Genomic DNA, 16,117 nt, shown 5'->3' with positions numbered 1-16,117 from the left:
CATTTAATGCAGCCCTCAGGACTGTGCCAGGCTGCTCCAGGTGCACAGCAGCTGCTCAGCAAATGCCAGGCTCGCCCTCATGCAGTGCAAATCTGGAGCTACTTCTTCTAATAATTTTGTTTTTTCTGCGTCCATATACTTTTACCCTAACTCTCCCATAATCAGGAGCTGGGATGTTGGCAAGACAGCTAGTTGAGGCTAGTAGTTTATGCTGTCCACAGCTCAGAGGAGAGCCAGGTTGGCCTTCATGGGCACGGAGCCCAGTGGGCTGGCTCCATTCATGCTGCCTGCTGGGAGTCATTACACATTGTCCTGGCTTCCAAGCCAGAGCCATTACACTACCTTCAAATGCGGTGCTTTCAAGATTTGGACAGCAGTTCTCTTCTACTTTAATCAGCCTTCTAGTTTGTAAAGTATAAATAGCGATCCAGGGAACCTCAGGTTTTTCATTTACATTAGGTGTCAAATTAGAGAAACAGTCACATGAATGTTACTGTTGCATAGAAAAATTAAGTATTCAGATGATTGGTACAGTGCAGAAATGGACTTCGGTCCAACCAGGACTAGAGGATATGAATAGTCATCGGTTACATCCTTACTCTGGTTCAGGCATTAATGTGTTTTTTTATATCTGGTTAGTTACTGAAGGCACATTCATCAGATTCAGGGAGGTATAGTCATAAGTCAGGACAGTGTCCTCCATTATTTTGATTTACGAGTGTGGGGGTAGCTTTTCTGAGTAATTTTGGAAGTGACATTATTGATGCTTGAGATCTGTTGAGCACTGATGTCACCTGTGCATAAGAGGTGTGGATGCTTGTATACAAGGAAACGTGCTCTCTTCCTTTGGAATAAGAGCAGACCTTAAATCTAATCTCTCAACCAAATGAGGGTTCTTTTTTTTTTTTTTCCCTAAAATTGCATTTTCTGGTAAATCATTATATAACCAGTTCATTCTATAGCTTTCTGGTTAGCCTCTCTGCCTCCAGGCCAGTCTCCTTCACATTTTGAGTCACAAGAACATTTGAGAATAGAGAATTGCAGGGGGCTCCTCCTGGGTTTGTTTATCCCCATATAGCTTAGCAGTAGGAAGGCTGGTGGTAAATGAAAGCACTGACTTTGTTCCTTGTGCTGCCCACAGACCATGCCCCAAGGCTATACAATGTACGGAACACAGATGCCTTTGCAGCAGGCGCCGCAGCAGCAGGCCGGCAGCGTGGTCCTGTCCCCCGGCTATAACTCCAGGACCTACCCGTCTGCACATGCCAACCCCGCGCTGGTGGAAAGACTCCGACAGATGCAGCAGCCGCCCAGTGGCTATGTTCAGCAGCAGGCATCACCGTACCTGCAGCCTCTGACTGGCTCCCAGAGGTGACACATCTAGGAGCAGTGACTGCAGTAGTGGACACGGCTCTTTGTTATGCTTCTAGGGCATAGTCCTTTATATTGTTTTTATGAACTTGCATATTTGCATATAATTTGAATTATGTCATCTTATTTTCAGAGATTCAAAATAAGCAATGACCCATCTTGTCTGTTTTATTCGAGGCCCCTATGTTTTGATTCACACCTTCCGTACTACGGGTGTAATGTATTAGATGATACCACTCTGTTAGCTCTAGTGTTCTTTCTTTTCCCCTCTTTTAAAAAAGGGTATTTGGTTAAAAATATCTAAGTTTAAAAAAATGATTACAATACTTATAGTGCATGGTGCCTACAAGACTTTTCTTAGGTTTTAATTTTTACATTTTCCACATCAGGATGGTTGGCAGAACCAGACCATGAAATACCTTTTTCCAGTTCTTGCTTTAGTCAGATCCCTTAGACATAGTGTGTAACTTTACCATCCATTAGAGTAGCCATCAGCCACATGTGGCTATTTAAATTTAGACGAATTAAAGTTCAGTTAAAAACTTAGGCCCTCAGTTTCACACTTCAAGTGGCCAGTAGCCACATGTAGCCACGTCGAAGGTGTGTGACCAGCAGTCACACTTAGAGGCCCACACTTGATTCAGTACTCACTGTCACCCTCTGGAAATTCTAATTTTTGATCAGGAAGCCTTACGGTTTTACTTTGCACTAAGACCCAAAAATTATGTAGCTAGTTTTGGTGGCCAGTGGCTGGTGGATGGCACAGGTATAGAACATTTCGATCATCATAGAAAGGTCTGTAGGATGGCATTGATCTAGAAGAATGAAGTTTCGTGCAAAATGTTGTGCGATAGTGGATGGCAGCTTAGCTTATGTATTATCAATGTCTGCACGGCAGCTCCAGGTAATCACTATTTAGAAAGTTGGCAAGGTGATGGTGGCACATTTGGGAAAATAAATAAAATTGGGAAACTATTTTAATAAGTGGCAGCATGCATATTGCCTAATAATTTGAACTTTAAAGCTGCAAAGTTCTGGGCTTAAATCCCACCTGTGCCATTTGCTGTCTGAGTTCCTTTGGTAAGTTATTTCTCTAGCTCTCTCTTTTCTCAGTTTTAAAGTGGAGACAACAAAACTACTGCCCTCGAAGGGCCGCCGTGGGGAGCCTGTGAAGTGACACCGTTCACTTGTACTGCAGTGCCCACTCAAGAATCAAAGCTCAGTTAATGTCACTCATTATTGAACACTATTAACAACTTTTTAAAAGTAATTTATACACAATTGAAGTTTACCTTAAATAGTAAGCATGTTTGCCCTCTTTCAAGTTATCCCATCCATCCCTGGGAATCTAGGTTATCTTCATCACTGGCCCTTATTGCATTTGAATTGTACAAGTAATTATCGAACAGTCATTTCGCTGTGAATACGTGTGATGTGCTCGCGGGTGGCACTGGTTAAAAATGTGGCAGTGTGCGTGGCCTGACACAGCTGCGTTATTCTTCCCCAGGCTGAATCACCAGGCCCTGCAGCAGAGCCCTCTGGTGGGCGCGGGAATCGATGCGGTGCTGCCTCCCGCGCACGCAAACCTCCCCTCCGCCCCGCTGCCCCAGGACCCGATGCGGCCCCGACAGCCGCAGGCGCGGCAGCAGCAGAGGCTCCTCCAGGTACGGCCTGGGGGTGAGGCCCGTGGGCGGCGGGTCCTCGGGAGCCGCGGGAAGTAACGGCACTTCAGACTTGCCTTGCCAGGTTCCAGGGAGCCCTGTGAATTGGACTAAACTGATGTGGTTTAGTTGCAGCCTGGCCAGCGTCCCGGCAGGAGAGCGCATCTGCAGAGCGTCCCCCAGGTCCATGAAGTTTCAGGGGAGCAGGTGGCTTCCCTTGGGTGGTGTAAGCCTCAGCTCGCTCAGTCACGGTTTAACCAGAGCCACACAGTTTGAATGTGAAATTTCTTATATGTGTTTAGAAAAAGAAAAGAGCTGTGCAGAGCTTTTATCAGATATCTAGAGGGGTTTGTAATCTAAAAGTTTTCTGTAGTGCCTCTGGTCTGCGTAGGCTGTGAGGTTGGCATTAAATAAGTAGAAGATTTCAAGGGGATACCTCATGCTGACTCTGTTAGAATCCAGAGAGCTATCCTTTAATTATTTGAAATAAATTTTTAGCCTCTTAGATAAAGGGTTCCTCCCCTTGACACATTCTTGCTTCCAACTCCCTCATCTAAGAAATACAGGCATTACCCGGCCGGTGTGGCTCAGAGGTTGAGCATTGACCTATGAACCAGGAGGTCGTGGTTAGATTCCCAGTCAGGACACATGCCCAGGTTGTGGGCTTAATCCCCAGTAGAGGGCGTGCAGGAGGCAGCCGATCAATGACTCTCTCTCATCATTGATGTTTCTCTCTCTCTCCCTCTCCCTTCCTCTCTGAAATCAATAAAAACATTCTTTTATAAAAGAAATATAGGCATTACGTGTATCTCTTCCATTGGTCTTTGTTATGCACTTTTGTCCTGTTGTGGATTGGGGATTCCCTGGTGAGTCTGTACGGTGTACTCCTCTTACCCGCATTCCAACTTGAGATGCACTGTCATTTTATGTTTTACTAAGAAAAAAGCACCAAGCAACGGGACTCTAGTAGAGCTGGGGTACCCGCTGTTCTCCTGGTGTGCGGTCAGTGAGGAAGGAACCTGTCCTGCAGAAGGGACAGGAAAGGAATTTGATATCTCAACCAAGGACTGATACTTATATTTCCCTCTATTTCAAAATTTCACAGTTTCAAATCACTGAGGAAAGTTATTACATTATTTCTTTATTTACTAACTTCTGTCTTACATTGGCGTTTTTTAAGGCTACAAGTTTTGAAAACCTTCCTTATTGGTTAATAAGCACTTTTTACCCCAATTAACATAATATGTCCTCTGATAATTGTTTCCATTAACAACACATTCCATAGAGATAGAGAAGTGATTTGTGTTTGCATCAGGATGACACTCCTTTTCTGGTGACTGAAGTAGGTTGATTTCTCTTGGAGGAATCCAGAGAGCCAAATGGAAACTGCATTTTTAGCCCAACTAGCATTGTTCACATTGGGGGAGAGCCTGTCCAGATCTCTGCTTGGATTCCACATCCGTGAGCATTGTCACTTAGTGAGAAAGCCATCTGGCAATAGCTCTTTGTTACCTTGCCCTAAAGAAGACAAATCGGAGCATAGTGTACACACCGAGTTGGAAGCTGCAAAGGATTGGAAGCCTGGCGCTGTCCTCCCCAAGATGACGCGTTTGGGCTGAGGAATCGTTCCCGTCATCAAGACACACCACCTGTTGGTATTTTCCTCTGCATCTCTGTGTTTCTTCTGTGACTTGGAAGTGTTTTCAAGAGTTAGGAATTTCAGCCACCTTTGTCACAGACACAATTTATGGTTTTATTCTCGTAATTTATGCTAAACTTTCCATACCTACAACTTCCTTTTTTAAAAAATCTAACCTTCAAGACTTCGTCAAGAGCAACTCCTCCTCCCCCTCCTCTGTCTTCATTTTCACCTTCATCTCCCTTAAAAAAACAAACTCACTAATCTTCACGAGTTCAGCCAGAAGTCACAGGGAATGAAAAGATGACTACTGGGCGGTCCCTGTCCAACCTGGTGGCATAAGAAGGATAAGCTGTGTGGAAGGCAGATGACATGAAAGGGGTTGACAGTGAGTTCGGGGCATGTGCTGGGACAGTGCAGGACAGGGTAGACCGTGAGCACTGTGACCACCGAAGGGCGAGGTCCTTGGGGTTGGAGTGGTCCAAAAAGGCTTCATGAAGGAGGAGATTTAGGCCCTGCCCTTGGAAGATGAGCAGTGTTTGGCAAGGCAGGGATGGAGGAGGCCAGTGTATATTATTTTTATTGCAACAACATAATTAATTAAAAGGCACATGGGAAGAGGAGATTGGAATATCAACACCCTGTCTAAGTACATAATCCTTTTTCTTTCTAGATGCAGCAGCCCCAGCAGCCCCCGCAGCCCCAGCCGCCCTCTCAGCCCCCGAGCCAGCCCCTTGGTCTGCAGGCCGTGCAGCCCCAGCAGCCGTTGGTAAGGCCTGGTGCTTCTGAATCAACACATGAGCATTTTCCTTAAAGTCTGTTTGCATTTCCCATGTCTCATAATATTGTTAAAAGTGAAAATAGCCTAACTATACCCTAGCAGTTTTCCCAGAACTTTATCAGAGTGGGAAGGCATTGATGTAGTGAGTGTATTAGTTTTCATAGAAAGCTGTAAAAAAATATTTGGGGTACAGTAGGTTATACCATTTTTCCTTTTCAAGATTTTCTAGGCATTACTATGGACTAAAATATTTATTTTCAAGTAATCCATAATTGTATAGTTTACTTCTCTGGCTTTGTACGGAACTTTGAAATGTTATGTGCCTGGCATCAGTGAATATTTGCAAACCTCAGTAACTTACAGCAGCCCTTACTTTGGCAGGTGCCATAGCCCTGCTTTTTCATTGCCTTACTATTTTTCTTTAAATTGTCTTTTTCTGTTTACTTAAATGTATTCTAAAAAGGATCATTTTGTCACTGCCATCAGTGGTCACATCACTTGCTACATGTTGGAAATACCTATAAAAATGAATACCTACTCTGCAAGTAATTCAGCTGTGTGCAGGAGCACTACCTAGGAGCAGCTGGCTGCTGCATGTCTTACACTTTGGGAAACTAGTGTCTCTTTTCAGGACAGGGTTTGAATGTGGATGGTTTCACAGCCTTTAGTAAAGAAGGAGCAATGTGGCCAGGACTATAGTACATTAGGAGGGATCAGAGTAGAGTTAGGTGGTAAAGGTCTGATATGCCCAAGTAGGACTGCTAAGGGACACAGTCAGCTGGAATGGGACATTCCATGGACATTTGACAAGCCTCTGCCTTGCTCAGTTTGATCTCCGTTTGTAAGGAAATTCTTCTTTATGATGAATCTAGTTTTTTTAACTTGGATTTTTTTTAAAGTGTGTCTATGACATTTACGGTAATCCACCCTCAAAATCCTTTTCAGGTAGCGCAATATATAAACATTCATGTCTATCTTTATCATCACAGGTATATTAGCAGGGATCAGCTGACTGTTCCTTACAAATGTGGAAGGGAATCCATTAGATGGGATAGTGCTAGCTGTCTCTTAATGTCTCTTAAGGGAAAGATATAATAAGTGCATTTTGAAATAATTTCAAGCCCAGCCAGGCGTGCCTCAGCGGTTGAGCATCGACCTAGGATCCGGGAGATCGGGGTTCAAGTCCCAGTCAGGTCACATGCCCGGGCTGCAGCCAATCAGTGACTCTCTCATCATTGATGTTTCTCTCTCTCTCTCTCCCTCTCCCTTCCTCTCTCTGAAGTCAATAAAAACGTATTTAAAATAATATAACAATATAATAATAATTAGTGAATCTGGGTGAATCATTTATAGCAATACTTTATTATTCTTGCAACTCTTCTGTTTGTTTGAAATTATTATTATTTTTTTAAATATATCTGTATTGATTTCAGAGAGAGAGAGGAAGAAGGGGGAGAGAGATAGAAACATCAATGATGAGAGAGAGTCATTGATCGGCTGCCTCCTGCACGCCCCCTGCTAGGGATGGAGCCTGAAACCCGGCATGGACCCTGACCGGGGATCAAACCATCACCTCCTGGTTCATAGGTCAGTGCTTAACCACTGAGCCATGCTGGCCAGGCAGATTCACTGATTGTTAATATTTTGCCACATTTGTTTTATTATTTTCTTTCTCTACACAGGCACACGTGCATGCATGCACACACACTTTTTTCCTGATCTGTACACCTGAGTAAGTTGCAGGTTCATGCCCTTTTACTCCAAATACTTGTGTGTTTTTTCAACAACAAGGATATTCTCTTACAAAAACTTGGTACAATTAAAACCAGGAAATTGGTAACATTAATGAAATACTACAGTCTATACACCTTTTGCAAATTGTGCAAATTGCACCAATAATACCATTAATGAATGTCCTTTATTGCAGGTTTTTTCCTGGTCTAGGATCACACTTTGAATTTAGCTTTTATGTATGTTACTGTTACTCACCTTTCATCTTACAAACATGGTGCAGCTCTTTTTTTTTGTCTTCACACATTACATTGAAAATTTTTTTGAGTTGTCTGGGATTTTGGTGATATTCTCAGGGGAGAAGTAAGTGGTAGTGGTAACACAGCCACTGCCCTCCCCACAACTTGCCCCACCATTATCTGGTGACATTTACAATTTAATTCAACCGTGTGTATTCAGTGCGTACCAGGGGCGGGGAGGCCAGCGCTGTGCCAGAGGTTAGTGGGCGCACTGAGGGAGTGCCAGGCGCGCCCTCGGCCACCAGGTGGCCTAGAGCAGCTGTATCAGTGGAGAACACAAGAGCTAGAGAGGCCTGATGAGTTTGCTAATGTTTCCATAACAAAGTACCACACACTGGGTGACTTAAGCAGCAGAAATGTATTGTCTCACGGTTCTGCAGGCTAGAAGTCCAAGATAAGGTGTTGGCAGGGTTGGTTCCTTCTGAGGGCTGAGAGGGAGAATCTGTCCCATGCCTCTCCCCTAGCACCTGGTGATTTACTGACATTGTTGGGCAATTGCTTGGCTTATAGAAACATCACCCCATCCCTGCCTTCATCTTCTCATGGGTGCTCACTATAACTATGTTTGTGCTGAAATTACCCAATAAGGACACCAGTCATATTGGATCAGATCCCACACTAATGACCTCATTTTGACTTGATTATCTCTGTAAAGATCCTGTCTCCAAAGAAGGCCCCATTCTGAGGTACTGAATGTTAGGACACCACCCTGTCTTTTGGGGGCAACATAATTCAACCCATAACCCATACTCAAGAAGTGTATGAGAAGTTTGGGGCACCTGATGGGAGGTTGGATGCAGCGAGTATTGAAAGGCACCAGGGATTGTTCACTGCTGTTGACTGTCCCTTACCGGTCGGCTCTCCTGTTGACACGAGTGGCTGGGACGTGTGGGAGACAATCAGCAGCACCCACGTAGGCAGGTCAGTCACTGCTGTAAAAAGTGCACCCAGGCCCTGCTGAGCGTGGCTCAGCAGTTGAGCATCGACCTAGGATCCAGGAGATCGCGATTCAATTCCCGGGCAGGGCACATGCCTGAGTTGCGGGCTCGATCCCCAGTAGGGGTATGTGCAGGAGGCGGCCAAACAATGACTCCCTCATCATTGATGTTTCTCTCTCTCTCCCTCTCCCTGAAATCAATAAAGATATATTAAAAAAAAAAAAAAAAAAGTGAACCCAGGAGTCAAAACCAACAGAACAGAAATGGGCACTTTTTCAAGAAGTGTCTTTAGAAAGTAGAGCTTTTCTATGAAAAGAGTAAGAAAAGCTGGTGCTCACAAATTAAATCTGGGCTTGGCTTAAGTTCAGTGCCTGTGTTGTCAGTTCCTCTTTTGGGTGCTTTTCTGCAAAAAAAGAGTTGTCAAGAAGGAAGAGGAGATGCCTCTGCTGGACTGTTGTATTGGCTTCTAGTTTGGGCCTAATTATAGTTCTTGACTTGAAAGATACTTTTTTTAGAAAAAATGTTTTTACTGATTTCAGAGAGAGGCAGGGAGAGAGAGAGAAACATCAATGATGAGTCACTGATCGGCTGCCTCCTGCACGCCCCCTACCAGGGATGAGCAGCAGCGGGGCATGTGCCCTGACCGGGAATCCAGCCGTGACCTCCAGGTTCCTGCATCAATGCTCAACCACTAAGCCACGCTGGTCGGGCCTGAAAGATACTGTTAAAGTTTATGAGTCGTTGTGATTAAATTACTATAAACAAGCTATGGTTTTCTTTAAAGCTGCTTCCAGCTTTTAATAACATTTACCCCATTATAGTTACTTAAACAATTGCATTAACTTTTATTCAAAGATCAGGTGTGAAAGTATCATATAGGCTTTCTCACAAAAATTCTTATGTTCCATTCGGAGAAAGTGAGAAATTTTCAGAAGCCTCTGGAATTTAGAGAATATTTCTCTCCTTTTCAATGAGGAAATCAGGTCCAGAGAAGTTTACTGAACCATGTTGCCTTCCTTTGCTTGAATTAGGATTTGTTTTCTTTATAAAGGGAAAGGAGTTAGAATACTTACAGAAAGAAGTTGGAGAAGATATTCCCGGGAGATTTCTGTTAACAGGACAGGCACATTTAATATGTTTGGGTTTTTTTGTTAAAGAACTGATGGTGTGCAGGTCAAAAAAATGACTGCATGCAGGTTGCTGGTTAACTTGCAAATAAATGTGTACTAAATATTTTAAACTCCATGGCCACTGGTCCCGGCTGAGGGTGCCCGCGGCAGCGCCTGGGCGTATGCACAGCCGGCCTGGTGCTCTGCCCTGGCGCTCACAGGGGGACCTGGGCATTTGCATGGCTATCCTGGTGGCGCTCTGCGCTGGCGCTTGCGAAGGCGCCTGTGTAGCGCCGGGTGTGTTCTGAGGCAGTTGGTGCCGTGAATGGTTGTGCTCAGTTCACCAGAGGACCCGCAGGCCATCTGTGGACTGGCAGTTGGCAGAGCAGGCTGGAAATAAAGGTTACCTTGGTGCTTCGTTCTGTTCACCAATAGTGTGGTCACAGGTGATTGTTAGAGGAACAACTCGTAGTGATCAGGAGGCAGGGACAGTGTTTTACTCACTTTTGTGTCCCTGAACCCAGAAAAGTGCCTGGATCTGGATAAGTATTGTCGAATGATTTGTTGAATGTCATAGCAATGAAGGAAAAAACTCCACACGTTATCCACAAGTAGAGAAAAACAGAGTTTGAAGGGCAGGGTGTCTAAACCAGCTGTGAGGAAGGTCCATTGTCAACTGAAGCATCCCTACCGCGATGGTGACCAGTGGCTTCTGCTTCTGCCAAGACAGCCCCAAGGAAGTCCGCTTTGCCAGATAAAAAAGAGTCAATGCAATAGAAATTACTAGATAGTGACACATTTCCCTTAGTAGTGACTAAGCAGAGATTTTAATGTTCTTGAATAAATGTGTGTTGTCAAAATAGACATTTAGGAATCAGTCAGAATATACCAAAATACTTTTTTTTCAATCCTCACCTGAGGATATGTTTTTTGTTGTTTTTAAACTTGATTTTTAGGGGGGGCAGGGAGAGAAACATCTATGAGAGAGAGAAACATCGATCTGTGGCCTCCCGCATGTGTCTCCACTGGGGATCAGACCCACAACCTTTTGATGTACAGAGGACACTCCCAACTAACTGAGCCACCCGGCCAGGGTAAAAATACATCTCTTTTTCAGCAGAGAACGGGTTTACTGGAGAGCTGCTGCGCCCTGTAGGCCTGTTAGACCTGGTAGAGATGGTCAAGCTCTGTGCTGTGTCTCGTGGTTGCAGTGAGAGCACAGCACAGCGCCTGCCCCTCCTCAGAGTGCCAGCCCTGGCAAGAGGTGATAATAAAGGCGTCTGCACAGTGCCCAGGGCACAGGAGCTGTGTGGTTCATTCTGCAGATGCCTGGGGGAGTGGCTGGCAAGTTGGAGGCTGGGTCTTTTTTTTTTTTTGGAGGGTGCAGGGCAGGATGAAAGGGGAGGAAGGGTGTTCTGGGAGGGTTAATATCTGCAGGCAAGAGGCAGGAGAAACCAGAATCAACTTCTGCATGGGTGGGGTTCAGAGAAACCGTTCCCTCTCCTCCATCACATTTCCGCAGGAGGATTAAATATACACAGATGGTGACTTTGCAGCACCTCTCGTAGACCTCAGTTGACCTGTTTACTGACCTGTTTTGGTCAGTCTAAAGTCCCAACTCTCACTATAGGGGTGACTCCAAAATCTAGCCAAGCATCAGATCACCTGAGGGAACTGTTTATAAAATACAGATTTTCAGCACATTCACCCCAGAAATTCTAATTCAGGAAGTCTGGAGAGGCGTCTGGGAGGGGGCTGTTGAAATTTGCCCTGGTGGTTTTATGCTCAGCCACGTACAGGGTCCAGTTTTTGCAGGAGAAGCTCAGTGACCTGATTTGAAATGCTCAGCAGAGGGGTTTCTGGCACCTTCTCCCAAGAAAATTGCACGTGCAGCCTCTTTCCTGCTCCTGCACATACACAGATCAAAGCCAGTTACAGTTAGTGCCAGGTGGCCTCAAGGAAACGCGGTGAAGCACTGCAGCTGAGCACTGGAGACGGTAGCCACCCCTCAGATTCCCTGCCCCCCTTGCAGGCCTTGGCCTCTGAACCCCTCACATGCAAACACTGTGGCCCCAAAGAGCTTTTGTGTGTCCGTCAGTATTTACTGTATTAGAAATTAAAACAAATATTTAAAGTATTTTGTAATTCTAAAATAAAACTACATATGAACAGGAATAACATTTTTATGAAAATAGGTGTATATTTCAAACTTTCAAAATTAGAAGAGTAGCATTGTCTTACATTTTTGAAAACTTCGCTGTCTGAGTCCAGAAGACACCCATTTTGTTGCAGTGCCATCATCTCTGGAGCACTGCCTGGCACACTCGCGGGAGAATGCGTGGAAAAGCACATGATTTCTTACTATTATGAAAATAGTTTTGACCTTGTTGATACCCTGACAGAGTCTTGGGGTCCCCCCAGGGATATTATCTCTTAAGGCCACCCAGTAGACCACGCACCACTCCCCGTCACATATATACTCCCACACGTGTCCCTGCACATCTGCCCACACACAGCTCCCCAGGCATCTAGTTACTGCCTTGGCTCCTCAAAATAACCTGAGATCACTACAGTGTTTCATTCTGAAAAGTCCTCTACTTGGAGCAGACTTTAAATGAACATAGAGAAGGCAGCTAAGTGTTTGTTGAATGAATAAATGTTAAATATTTATGCATTGTGTACCTTAATCAACTGATAAAATTAGGTATCTTTGGAGCCGACCATTTAGAATCTGTGATTATTTTCAAATAAATATTTGGAAGTTAATATTCCAATTAAGGATAGCACCAGACAGTGGTTAAGATCATGAGCTCTGGACTCAGAAAGCTTTGTCTTAATTCCAGCCCCAGAACTTAGAGGGATCGTGGACAAGTCACCCCCAGGAGCCTCCATCTCCTCAGTTTGTAAAGTGAGAATAATAGCATTAAAGGTCCACAACTTCTTATATTCATTTCCAAAATGCATTCACCTATAAACATGGAAATTTTATTTATAACTCATTGAACAGCCAAGCCTGACCTGGTTAATTTGGTAGCAAAAGCTGGCCTCTGACCTGGACAGACGTGAAGCTTTTTATTTATTTTACCTGATATGATTGTATGTTTTGCTGCAGAGATTTAAAATGTTTGATTATGAGTACTGTCCTAGACCTTGCTTAGTCTGTGTATTATAAATGTTTCATAGTAAGTCATATGTGTACTGAATTGCCAAACCCATGTGCCCCAGCGTTTTGCATGAGCGGCTGAGGGTGGGTGTTACCATGTCGGGGTTAGCAAGAGCGCTGCCCAGCACATAGAACCTTGCTAGCTTTCACTAAAGAAATAGGGTCTTGTTTCTAAATAAGCATTGAAACCACTGAAAAGAAATCATGTTTTATGAACATTTTCACATCGGCGAAAGATGGGTTTTTGTTCTTTTCCCCTCTTGATCTGGGCACGAGGGGAACACGGCACGCTGCCCTTCTCCTTCCGCTGTCGGGAAGAGCAGAGCGTTGGAGGTGCGCCTTTCTCGGTACTGGGCAGGTTTGGAAACTGAAGGTACTTCACAGTTTGTCATTCTCTTCTTGTTTGCTGAGCACCTACAGTGTGCCTGATACTGCTGGATACTAGGGATACATTAGCAGACAAGCCCAAGTCTTTGTCCTTAAGTCACTCACAGTCCAGTGGGAAGGAACAGTTGGATCAGGTGTTGTGCCAAATATTCAGCTTTAACAGTCAACCCAGTGAAGCCTGTAATTAGGCTGCCAGATAAATTGAGTTTTAGGTAAATAATGAATAACTCTAGAACTTTGTTCCAAATGTTGCATGGGATGTACTTACACTAAGTGTGATGTATGTCCTGTGCAATATTTGAGACATACTTAGGGGGGGAAAAAGTTGTTTATCTGAAATTGACATTTAGCTGAGTGTTCTGTATTTTCATTTGCTAAATCAGGCGGCCTTACCTGTGATCTCGGGCTATTTTTCAGCCATAGTGGCCAGCTCTGAGGAGGAAATATATGTTTCACTCATTGGGTAATTGAGTTTTTTAAAAAAAGACTATTTACAGAGGTATGGGCAAGTTAAGGGAAACTAGGCATGATAAAAGGCCTCAGGCTGGGAGCACTTAACCACCATTAGGCTCTGTGTGGCAAGAAGAGGGAGAGAAATGGAGAGGGTCACCGACAGGAGCTGTCCTGTCACCTTTCCAGAGAGATGTACCCCACCAGCAGAGATCCTTCATGCAGGAAATTGGCAAAAACAAAACTTGGCTCTGCTTCCTCCCAGCTACACCCTGCTCCCACCCTCTGGTCTCCAGGGGGCACCCTCCCCATCTAGAAGTAAGGCAAGGGGCCAGCCTGGCGCTCTATCCAGGAGGCTGGTGAGCAGGCCCCCTGGGGTAGGGAGTGATCTGTGGAGGTGAGAAATAGGCAGCACAACTCTGATGTGTACACAGTCAAGATAACCTTGTACCAGAACTCGTGTCAGCAGTAATAAGCCAGGGGGAGGGCAGAAGAAGGCGGGTGAAGGGAGGCACGAAAGGAAGACAACAGTCTGAAATTTGAAGGTGAAGGGAAAAGCAAATCAGCGCTACTGGTGATTTTAGTTTAAAGTGATTTTGCTTCTACCAGACAGAATTTTTTCCTCTAGAAAAACCACTAGTTTCTTGTATCAACTTAATGGGTAGAACCAGGACACATGAGCGCTCCTATGTGCCTGCACTTGCACGACCCTGGAAAGTGTGCACCCTTCGTGCCTCACCCTGGCCCCAGCCATCAGTTGGGAGGGCTCAGTCCCAAAGGAGTCCAGACTTAGGGCCCTGCTCCGCCTCAGCACATCCCTGTCCCCACTCATGCAGGGCAGGCAGGGCCTGTGGTGCTTGAAAATGGCCCAACCCGAAAGCTTGCATTTTCCCAATGAAAATGGTTGCAAGTAGGGTGATACTAAAATTAGCCAGCTGGCGAAAGGAGAAATAAAAAGGACATTTGAACCACTGGGCCACCGCTGGAGTGTGGACTCCTTCCTCAGGACTCTTGAGATAAATGCCAAGTAACCGCCTGGAGAGGGCTTTTAAATGGTGGGGCGCCGCGGGTGACCAGATGGATGCCAGTATGTAGATGAATATTAATGAATGCGCAGGGCCTGACACCTTTTTCCTGAAGTATTTGAAGACCCTCTCACCCTGGGAGCCGGCCTCTGTTCTTGTCTGCGATGGGCACCCTGGCTCACTCCCTCTGTCTCCTGTCACTTTGCAGTTTCCCAGGCAAGGCTTGCAGCAGACGCAGCAGCAGCAGCAGACTGCGGCCCTGGTGCGGCAGCTCCAGAAGCAGCTCTCCAGTAAGTACCCCGCCCCCCGGACAGACGGCTGCCTGGGGACCGAAAACAAGCAGAACACACGTGTCGGCCCCCAGAACTGCACTGACTTCCTTGATACCATTTTATCTTGGTTTGGTCTGCAGTGTCGAGGTGTTTTCATCTTGTTTTGACTTGGTTTGGTTTTTGGTTGATTGCTACTTTTTTTTAGAAAAGCCTCAGTCTTTTATTTTTTATTTTTTTGAGTTCAGTGAAGATGTCTTCCTGTTGCTTTCATCTGACCCTGGAGAGGTTTCTTTTCATTTGAGGACCCCTGTGGGAACTGCAGGTGCCCTTTTTACAAAGCTGGGAAGTGTAGAAAGCGGCACGGTGGATGCCTTCAAGTGACTGATGGAGCAGTTAGGTGGTCTCCCAAAGGCCAGAGCCAGAAGGAGGCCAGCATTAGACCCGTGTCCTGGTCACTGGGGCTGTGACAGCTCTCACCACCGTGACATCCTACGCCTCCTGACAACAGCTCAGACATCACAACCTGTTCTGCGGCGGGCAGCGTGGTGGGGAAGCCGCCTTCCCGGTGGGCCTGCCTGCTGTGTGCTGTGCTGTTTCGATTGTGCTGCCTCTAGTGTGCACACCACCCACCCCCTCACCCCCTGGTGCGGAGGCCAGCGGCGTGCTTCCACCACCCAGTCACTCTGCTGGAGTGCAGGGCAGGAAATTCTCTAGCAATGGGGCCAGCCCCTCAGTTGCAGAGAGTATTGGCCTGGAAGTCAGGAGACCTAACTCCTGGTGCCAACTCTGCCCCCATCACCTGGGTCCTGTGATTTTTCATCCATGGAGTGAGGAGTGAGGGCGCAGTTTCCCCTGGTCTCGGGGTGCGGAGTTGGGAGCAGCCTGTCCTGAGCAGTCCGTGACTGCTGGACTAGACTGTGGGGAAAGGGGCCAGTTAACGGCTGAGGGCAGCTTGGTCCCCGCTGACTCCTGCCTGGCTACTGTCCGTGATGACTTCCCCGCAGAGGAAATACCCTTCCTGTATCTGGTGTCTCTACCGGGACATAACCAAGACCTTTTTTTTTCCCTTTAAAAATACTTTCCCCTTACAGCCTCGTTTAATTTCAGTTAAACCATGTAAATCAATCCTCTTTTCCAACTGCTGTTTAACAGGTGCGATCTACACAACAAATGTGTGGTTAAAACTTCATTGTTCCATTAATTCTACACATTTTTACATGGGAAATGGGACAATATAATTTTAAGGGCAAGACACTGTTTATATTTTAGATTTTTTTTAGTGTTTAGAAAT

General features: G+C 45.6%; 1 protein-coding gene across 1 annotated transcript in view; it reads left to right on the top strand.

Annotated features, from left to right (window-relative positions):
• The window catches only part of MED12L (mediator complex subunit 12L), a 322,191-nt gene that overhangs the window by 301,066 nt on the left and 5,008 nt on the right, over positions 1-16,117 (top strand). The window contains exons 40-43 of the mRNA XM_081137804.1: positions 1,142-1,371; positions 2,879-3,035; positions 5,345-5,440; positions 14,763-14,844. Coding sequence (XP_080993930.1) covers positions 1,142-1,371; positions 2,879-3,035; positions 5,345-5,440; positions 14,763-14,844 — 565 coding nt within the window. The remainder of the gene's footprint in view (positions 1-1,141; positions 1,372-2,878; positions 3,036-5,344; positions 5,441-14,762; positions 14,845-16,117) is intronic.

Source organism: Miniopterus schreibersii, assembly GCF_964146895.1.
Source record: "Miniopterus schreibersii genome assembly, chromosome: 5".
Taxonomy (NCBI): Eukaryota; Metazoa; Chordata; class Mammalia; order Chiroptera; family Miniopteridae; genus Miniopterus; species Miniopterus schreibersii.
Note: the sequence above shows the minus strand (reverse complement) of the source record. Positions and strands in the feature narration are given on the sequence as shown.